General features: G+C 37.8%; 1 protein-coding gene and 1 pseudogene across 1 annotated transcript; one reads left to right on the top strand and one right to left on the bottom strand.

The window, feature by feature from the left end:
* Window positions 1-224: 224 nt before the first annotated feature.
* On the top strand, window positions 225-1,159 carry LOC110542505 (olfactory receptor-like protein OLF2; annotated as a pseudogene).
* Window positions 1,160-8,556: 7,397 nt separating this feature from the next.
* On the bottom strand, window positions 8,557-9,210 carry LOC110542502 (olfactory receptor 1165-like). Its single transcript, XM_021629074.1, has one exon. The coding sequence runs from the start codon at window positions 9,208-9,210 to the stop codon at window positions 8,557-8,559; it is 654 nt and encodes a 217-aa protein (XP_021484749.1).
* Between the last annotated feature and the right edge of the window lie 956 nt (window positions 9,211-10,166).

The following is a 10,166-nucleotide window of genomic DNA, read 5'->3' as shown; positions in this document are numbered from 1 at the left end:
TAAATATGTGCTACATTTTCTAAATAGAGCCATATAGATATATAGATACAATAAATACCCTCATAGTTTGACCCTGAGTCAGAAACATTTCTTATGGCACTAGTGATTTTGTCAATTTTTAATTTTATTAAGAAGAAAGGACTGAGTTTGACTATGAATGTAAGAAACTAAAACTGTCAATTTCCCTTTCTTTATTGAAATCCTAGGGTTTCCAGATGAGAACAATGACACTTGAGAACTTCACTGTATTTACTGACTTTGTCTTCTTAGGACTTTCTGGCAGGCAGGATGTAAAACAGGGGCTCTTTGTGTTCTTCTTCCTCATTTATGGTCTAACTCTCATTGCTAATCTAGGGATGGTCTTGCTGATACAGCAGGACCCCAATCTGCACACACCCATGTACTATTTCCTGAGTAATCTGTCCATCTGTGACATCTACTCTTCCACGGTCTCTCCCAAGCTTCTGGCTGATTTCTTGTCTGAACAGAAGAGGATTGCTTATAATTTATGTGCTGTACAAATGTATTTTTTGGGGTCTTTGTAGATGTAGAATGTCTCATGCTGGCTATCATGGCCTATGACCATTATGTTGCCATCTGCAATCCATTGCTCTATACAACTGCAATGTCCAAGAAAGTCTGTATGCAGTATGTGGCTGTTGCCTATATGGTAGGCTTGGTGGATTCAGCAATCCACACATGTTGCACATTCCGACTGTCTTTCTGCAATTCAAATGTCATCAACCACTTTTTCTGTGACATTCCACCCTTGCTGGCCCTCTCCTGCTCAGACACATTCATCAATGAAATAGTGATGTTCATGTTCATTGGTTGTGTGGTAGGGTGCAGCATTGTCACTGTACTTCTCTCCTAATGCTACATCATAGTTACCATCTGCAGAATGAAATCTGCTGAGGGCAGATGCAAAGCATTTTCCACATGTGCCTCCCACCTCATAGCTGTGGCCATCTTTCATGGAACACTGCTTTTCATGTATTTCAGACCCAGCTCAAGTTACTCCATGGACACGGCCAAAATAGCGTCTCTTTTCTATACAGTTGTGATTCCTATGTTAAACCCACTCATCTACAGTTTAGGAAATAAGGATGTGATGGGGGCTCTGAAGAAGGCAATCAGTATTAGCAAGTGGCCTGGATGAAATTCTGTTTCACATCTCAAAATGGGTAGACTATTCTATTAAAATATATCAATATAGATTCCCTTGGGTTTTGAAATATTTACTACTGAGAATTGGGTGTAATGAAAGCAATCACTGGTCTTAGTCTTCACTCTAAACAAACAAACATTAAGTAATTAATCATTTTAATTTTGCAGAGAGGGTCCTTTAGCACCTTTCTTGATAAATGTGATACAATTGGGCTCAGCAACGTTTTTACACCTAAGATCCCTCAATGTTTCTTCTAGTTTCAATATATCCAATAAATAAAATTGATGACCTCAAAGTGAATGTTTGAGAGTGAAAATGAGTTTTGTTAATTTTTTTGCAGCCTTCAGGTGTATTACCCTACTTATATCCATAACATTCCAGTCAGTAATTAGTAACTAAGTGAATTAACAGAAACAAAAGATACCTGCTTCAGACACCCAGCCTGTGTTACTATTATCATTGACGCATTTAGTTTATGAAATTTTTACTTGTCTTTTCATTTTGAATAAACAGTTCCCATTAAAAAACAGATATCGAATAAATAAAGCTATATACCTTGCAAAAGTAACGTATCTTGCTTAATTATAAATGTTAACAAAATTTTCTTTCTATTTAATCATAGTATATTTTACCTTGGATTAAATATTTCTCTTGTGTTTGAAATTACATACTGGACAAAGGGTAATTTGTTATCAGTTTCTCTTCAGTTGTCTTACTTGGATCAGCAAATTCCCCATGATAGGTAGTTATTTTGCACGTAAAGTTCTAACTTTCATCCCTGACTTCTCTTTTTTCTCTCACACTGAAGACCTGATACTATTAGCATCTCTGTAGCAGTTATGACTACGGTTCTGGTAATCAAAAACAGTGAGCTTTAAGTGCTTCTCCACCATTTGAAATTCCTCTGCTGAGAATTCTCTGCTTAGTTCTACATCTCATATTTTAATTGGATTATTTGGTTTGTTGGTGTTTAATTTTTGGAGTTCTTTATATATTCTGGGTATTAGCCCACTGTCATATATAGGGTAGGTGAATATCCTTTTCCAATCTGTAGACTGCCATTTTGTTCTATTGATAGTGTCCATTGCTTTACAAAAGCTTTTCAATTTCAAGAGGTCCCATGTATTAATTGTAGATCTTAGAGCCTGAGCTGTTGGTGTTCTATTCAGGAAGTTGTCTTTTATGCCAATGAGTTCAAGTCTCTTACTTTCTCCTCTAGCAGATTTAGTCATCAGGGAAATGTAAATCAAAAGGACTCTGATATTTCATCTTATACCTGTCAGAATGGCTAAGACAAAAAAAAAGTGACAGTACATGTTGGCAAGGATGTGGAGAAAGGGGAAAACACCTCTATTACTGGTGGGATTGCAAACATGTGCAGCCACTGTGGAAATCAATCCAGTGCTTTCTCAGATAATTAGAAATAGTGCTGCTATCTCAAGATACAGCTATACCACTCCTGGGCATGCACCCAAAAGATTCTCCACCATACAACAAGGACATTTGCTCAACCATGTTCATAGCAGCTTTATTCATAATAGCCAGAAGCTGGTAATAACCTAGATGTCCCTCAACCAAAGAATGGGTAAAGAAATTGTGGTACATTTATACAATGGAATACTATTTGTCCAATAAAAACAAGGCAATCATGAAACTTGCAGGCAAATGGATGGAACTTGAAAAGATCATCCTGAGTGAGGTAACACAGACCCAGAAAGACACACTTGGTATACACTTACTTATAAGTGGATTTTAGTAATACAGTACAGGATAGACATTCTATGATGCACAGACCCAAGAACATAAGCCCAGTGGGCATATTAGGCTTCATGTGGGCCCACTAGTCAGAGAGTGGGGGATATCTCTGACATGGACTATCTTGCCTGCTGGTGGGACTTCCCTACCAAATCACAGGGAAAAAGATGAACTCAGCCCTCACGTGGAGAGATGTGCTGGGATGTCTGATTATGCAGGAGGGAGGGTTGGCATGGGAGTAAGGAGGGGACTCTGACCAAGAGGTAAATTTAATTAATTAATTTAAAAACCCAGTAAACGTGAATGGGGTTTTCATCTCTGTTCAGAGATTGATAGCATTATAGTGTGCTATTATTGAATAGTATACATAAATACAACAAATGTCCAGTCAACGTATTTTAAATAGTAAAGCAAGGCTTTTGTAGCATATATTTTTTCATAAAAAAGAAAAATAATACATTAGTATTTCATTTATAGTAAAGCATATCGGTTTTAAGCATAAAGGAAATAACTTGATTATAACCAATTAGTCTATACACAAAATATAAATGGTGACCCCTACCTGACTGGTTGGATATTAACTAAAGCTATAGTATACTCTAATATTCAATTTACTTAACTGCCTGGGTGGCTCTCATTATTAGTTAACCAAGTCTATAGCACAACTGCAATAGCATAGTGAGGGTATTTTGAAAGGACCCAATAGATTCCCAGAGGTGACACAGGAAATAAAAGGTTAATTGAAAGTTACAGGAATGCCAACTCAGAAGATAAACAAAATAACAAGAAGAACCTAGATGGGACATGCAAAGAGACAGTGGTGCTTTTTAGAAGTTACAAAGTGCAAATAGTGGCCAGAGAAGGGCCATGTGGAAGACTCTGTTGCAAACGACCTTACAAATAAAGTAAAAACTAAAATGGCATGAGAAAGGACTATTGTTATTTATTATTCCCACTGTGTGTTTTTTTTTTGGTCAATAATAAGCTTTTAAATTTAATTTTATTTATATGCTTATTTATTACAATTTATTCATTTAGTATCACCCCCCCGCAGCACCCTCCCTCCTCTCCTCCCAGTCCCATCCAACCTCCCTCTTCTTCCCCTATGCCCTTTTCCTAATCCTCTGATAGGGGAGGACCTCAACTTCTATCTGACCCTAGCTTATCAGGTATCATCAAGGCTGGCTGCATCATCTTCCTCTGTGCCCTGGAAAGGCTGTACCCCTGGGTTCATGCCAGAGACAGTCCCTGCATCCCTTACTAGGGAACTCACTTGGAAAATGAGCAGCTATTGGGCTTCCTTTGAACAGGGGTCTAGATCCTTTCCATGCATGATCTTTGGTTGGAGTATCAGTCCTTGCAGCCTCCTGGACCCAGGTATTTTTGCTCTATTGTTCTCCTTTTGGAGATCCTGACTCCTCTGAGTCTTTCTATCTCCCTCTTCTTCCATAAGAATTCCAGCACTCTGGCTGAAGTTTGGTTATGAGTCTCAGTAACTTCTTTGATACCCTGGTAGACAGAGTCTTTCAGGGTTCCTCTGTGGAAAGGCTCCTGTCCAGTTCCTTGTCTTCTCCTATTTCCGATGTCTATCCTGTTTGCTCTTCTGAATGAGACTAAAGTATCTTCCCTAGGGTCCACGTTGATTTTAGCTTCTTTAGAGCTACAGATTTTAGTATGTTTATCCTATAAAAGATTATCCTGAGTGAGGTAACCCAGAAGCAGAAAGACACATATGGTATATACTCACTGATAAGTGGATATTAGTCATATAATATAAAATAAACAATGATAAGTTTTCTCTTTCACAGTGCATGCAGTTAGGAAAGAATGTATTAGAAATGATATGTCCTTTTTGCTTTTTGGTCCTTTTTTTTTTTTGGTCATAATAGTTTGGCTCATTCCCACTGCACACATACAGATTAAGATGCTCTCTTCTCTTGGTATACCCCATTGTACTTCTTGTTTTGCAAAAAGAAAAGCAAATTTGAGACCCTGTCCTTCTTAGGATTCATAGTTATGAAGAGTGTGACAGATGATAGAGAATTCATCTCATTTTAGAACTGTATAATTAATGAAAGGAAAATGCTTTTATAAAGTTTTTCATTTTAATAATTTTATATTAAATAAAAATCTCTATAATTGCTAATGACATATTTTGATTAACAGAATATGTCACTCTCAAAAACCTATTGTTTTTGTTATCTTTTAAGTTTAAATTTTTCTTTATTGTTATTATTTATTATAATTTATTCATTTTTTATCTCTGCTGTAACTCCCTCCCTCTTTCCTTCCCCCTTATGCCCCTCCAGCCACTGAGTACATGTCAGAACTGGAGTAGAAACAAGAGGATCATGGGAAGTCCATCCAGTTTATCCAATCTATAAGCTCTAGCCTGATGAATGAGAGACAGTGTTTCAAACTACTAAATTCATTGAAACTGAAAAGAACATTAGTCCTTCACATAACACTCAAAGGACACACACACACACACACACTTATATATACATACACACTAGAGGTAGACTGGTCAATGCATGAAGTGCCATGCGATGATTTTTCTTACTGGATATGTCACATAGCTGTGATATACATGTGATAATGGCCACATACTTTTTCTTTTGGGGGATTATGCTCATAAATAATTGCTACTACCATGATGTCATTGTTTCTGTGTCCTGATGCATTGACCAAACAAATTTTCTTTCCCTTACTTAATGAAATAAGCACCTTCATTAGTTTTCTTAGTTAGTAGTATTTCAGTTCAAACACTGTTGTGAAAATACCATGAGCTGGAGGATTTTGCAGTCTTTTTATAGGCAACAATCTTTAAGACTACACAGAGAAACTATGTCTCAAAAACCCAAATATATAATGACCTGTCCCTCTACCCAGATCCACTCTTTCTGTGTTTCTATTCAGAAATGAGCAGGCCTTCCAGGAACATCAATCAAACATAGCATGACAATTTATAATAAGACCAGGAGCATACCCTCATATCAAGGCTGGATGAGGCAACCCAGTAGGAGGAAAAGGGTCCCAAAACAGGCAAAAGAGTCAGAGACAGTCCCCAGCCCCCACTGTTGGGAGTCCCAAGCAACACAAACATAACTTATATGCAGACAACCTAAGGCAAACCCATACTGGCTCCTTAATTGTCAATTCAGTCTCTGTGAGTCCAGATAAGGCCTGGCTAGTTGATTCTGGGTGATACAGTCTTATGGTGTCCTTGAAGCCTTTGGCTCCTTCATTCCTTCCTCATCTACTTCTAGGGATTCCCCAATTCCACCTAAAGTTTGGCTGTGGGTTTCTTCATCTGGTCCTATCAGCTGTTGAAAGAAACCTTCTGATGAGGATTATGCTAGGCTCCAGGATAGAGACAGAAATGGAGTAGATTCAGATGAGCTGGTAGGTGGGCAGGAACTAGGAAAACTACGGAGAGGGGCAACCCAAAATAGGATATATTAGGTGAAAAATGTATTTTCAAAAAAAGAAAACGTATCCTTCTTAAACAATAACCACTGTCAGAATGAGGACATGGTGAACTCCTGGTGACATGTGGATGAGAACTCCCTTTCTTCTAGGGATAGCCCTCTATATCAGGTATGCCTACTCAGGAGCAGTAGGGTTTTCTTCTCTTTGAAAATTGATGTGTAGAGCATTCTAAGACAATTGCAGATTTAAAAAGTTTCTCTATCAGTTTCAGAAAAGACCCCTGGACCCAGATTTTTTGGTTCTGTTGCTATCCTGGATAGCTCCTGTACTCTCCAGGTCTTACTTTTTCCCCCTTCTTTCCTAAGATTGCCTACACTCTGCCCAAAGTTTGGTCATGAGTCTCAGCCTCTGCTTTCATACAATGCTGAGTGGAATCTTTCAGAGGGCCTTTGTGGTAGGTTCCTATCCTCTTTTCTTCTTCTTCCAATGTCCATCCTGTTTGCCTTTCTGACTGAGAATAGAGCATCTTACCCAGGATCCTCCTTCTAGCTCACCTCCTTTAGGTATACAGATATTTTTGTAGGTTTATCCTATATTATATGTGTAGTGTCTGCTTATACCTGAATATATACCATGGGAGCTCAGTAAGTGATTACCCTAGTAAGGGGAACAGGGACTCTTTCTCTGGCATAAATTCAGTGGCTGGCTCTTTGACCACATCCCCCAAGGGGAGAGCAGCCTTGCCTGGCCACAGAGGAGGACAATACAGCCAGTCCAGATGAGACCTGATAAGCTAAGGTCAAATGGAAGAGGAAGAGTACCTCCCCTATCAATGGACTTGGAGAGAGGAGTGGAGATGAGGGAGGGAGAGTGGGATTCTGAGGGAATGAAGGAGGGGGCTACAGTTGGGATATAAAGTGAATAAACTGTAATTAATAAAAAATAAAAATTTAATTAAAAAATAATCTAAAAATAGACTTAGAAGTAAGGAAAATTCTAGTAGAATTTGAGAGAAAAGCTACATGGCAGGCAAGCTGCAACTCTTGGCAGCTGATGAGAAGACAGACATGGGGGTAAGGGAAAGAAAGAAGGTCATGTTTTATAACCTAGGCTTCAAGAACATAGTCAGGCTCAGTGATGGGGGTTTGGAAGCTCCTGTGTGGAAACAGGGTGATATTTAGAGAAACACTGGGTAGGTAGGAGGTTGCAGTGAGGATCTGGGAGGAGTTGAAAGGGGAAGAGTGGGGAGTATTACTTCAAAAGCCTATATGCAACAAAGTTTGAAAATCTAAATGAAATGGACCATTTTCTTGATAGAGTCCACTTACCAAAGCTGAATTGAGATGAGATAAATAAATTATATAGTCCTATATCCCCAACGATATAGAAGCTGTCATCAAAAGTCTCCAATCCTAAAAGAGCCCAGGACCAAATGGTTTCAGCACAGAATCCTACCAGACCTTAAAAGAAGAGCTAATACCAATAGTATTCAAACTATTCAACAAAATAGAAACAGAAGGAACATTGCTGAACTCATAATATGAAGCCAATCTCACAAAGATGGAACAAAGAAATAGAATTTCAGGCCAGTCTCCCTTATGAACATTCATGCGAAAGTAGTCAACAAAATACTCGCAAAGTGAATCCAAGAACACATCAACAATATCATCCACTATGACCAGGTAGGTTTCATCCCAGGTATGCAGGAATGATTCAATATATGGAAATCCATCAACACAATCCACCAAATAAAGAAACTGAAAGAAAAAAAACCACATGATAATCTTAGATAATCTTAAATGCCCAAAAAAGCATTTGATAAAATCTAACATTCATTTATGTTTAAAGTCCTGGAGAGATCAGGGATACAAGGCACTTACCTAAATATGGTAAAGGCAATATACAGCAAGCCTATAGCTAACATCAAACTCAATGGAGAGAAACTTAAATCAATCCTACTGAAATCAGGGATAAGGCAAGGCTGCCCATTCTTTCCATATCTCATCAACATAGTGATTGAAGGCCTTGCTAGAGGATAAGAAATTAAAGGAGATCAAGGGGATTCAGTTCAGAAGGAAAAAGTCAAAGTATCGCTATTTGCAGATGATATGATAATGTACATGAGTGTCCCCAAAAATTCTACCAGGGAATTCCTACAGCAGATAAACAACTTCTGCAAAGTGGTTGGATACAAAATTAACTCAAAAAAAAATCAGAACACTCGAAGACTCACTAAATATAGAAATGATTAAGCATGTCATCTGCCTAAAGGAGGAGTCAGAGCAAGATACAGAGATGACGGCAGAGTACTCACAACCAAAGTGATTGATGATGCCATATTCATAGTATGATAGCTGCAAAAGAGTATATATGAGTATCACAGCACACAGTCCACCCAACATGTAAGTCACAGCTACTAAAAGAGCACAGAACTTATGAGGCATCACAACTGTGTAGAGTAAGGGATTACAAACAGCCACAAACCTGTCATAGGCCATCACTGCTAACATGAACATTTCTGTAATCACAAATGTACAAATAAAGAAAAATTGTGTCATGCATCCTTTGAAAGAAATGGTTCTGTCTTCCGTAACCAAGATCTGCAACAGTTTGGGTGTAAAAACACTAGAATAACATATATCCAAAAATGAAAGATGGCTGAAGAAAAAGTACATGGGTGTGAGAAGTGTGGGATTGATCCTTACAACCACAAGTATGCCCAGGTTCCCCATCAATGTCACTGAGTAGATGGTCAAGAATAGGAGGAAGAGGGGTATTTGGAGCTTTGGATACTCTGAGAAGCCCACCAAGATGAATGTGGTCACAGAACTCTGGTTTATTACTTCATATGCCATCACCTTTCAGATTATAAACCAGGAAGAAGACTAAAAATGAAATTGAACAGAACTTGAGAAAGTTGAGCAGTAGAATCTAAGGTGAAGCTCATCATAAAACATGATGTTAGAAATAAGCATATTCAATTCATCAATGTTTACCTCATTTTTAGTTTAAATGTGGTCAATCAGTGATTGCCAATTTGGGGAAATCTCTTTTGTTCTCCACTATTGCATTTTTCTCATCTGAAATTAAAATATAGTACTCATCAGTATCAATCTATGTAAAAAGTTGCTTGATGTTTATATACATATGTAAATTATATTCATATTGATTTGATGCTAGCATACTTCATGATAAACTATCATTATATGATATCAGAGACATATAAAAAGTTATACAAGCATAGAGAAGATTACAGTGGTGTTAAATTCAAATTAAAAGAGGTCTGTGAAAACTAAATGCCTCGCATATGGCTACAAATACAGATGTGTGACACTAAGTGGACGGATATTAGAATAGTCTTCAAATTTTTACACTTCTTACATTCAGTTCATTATTCATTCTTTGTATTCATAGCACATTATATTAAAAGAGGACATAACCAACTATTTGTTAGCAGCTGGAAACAAAAAAGAACAACTTTAGCATTAAACATGTAAGAATATATTTAAAAAAATACATATTATTCAACTTGAAACAATTTAAAATCTTTTACTCAACAGTTGGCCATAAGTCTCAGCATCTGCTTTGATAGTCTGCAAGGCAGAGCCTTGGGCAGAGTGCATGGAATCTTGTGAAAAAATTGGGAAATAGTAAGATCTGGAGAGGGCAGAAGCTCCACAAGGAGAGCAACAGAACCGAAAAAAAAAATTTGAATACAGGGGTCTTTCTAGAGACTCATACTCCATCCAAGTACCATGCATGGAGATAACCTAGAACCCCTGCACAGATGTAGCCCATGGTAGTTCAGTGT

This window comes from Meriones unguiculatus, chromosome 21 (assembly GCF_030254825.1).
Source record: "Meriones unguiculatus strain TT.TT164.6M chromosome 21, Bangor_MerUng_6.1, whole genome shotgun sequence".
Lineage (NCBI taxonomy): Eukaryota > Metazoa > Chordata > Mammalia > Rodentia > Muridae > Meriones > Meriones unguiculatus.
This window is presented reverse-complemented; position numbering and strand designations above follow the sequence as displayed.

Coding starts and splice junctions, on each gene's coding strand:
- LOC110542502 (XM_021629074.1), bottom strand. CDS start 9,210: ATGGCATATGAAGTAATAAACCAGAGTTCTGTGACCACATTCATCTTG.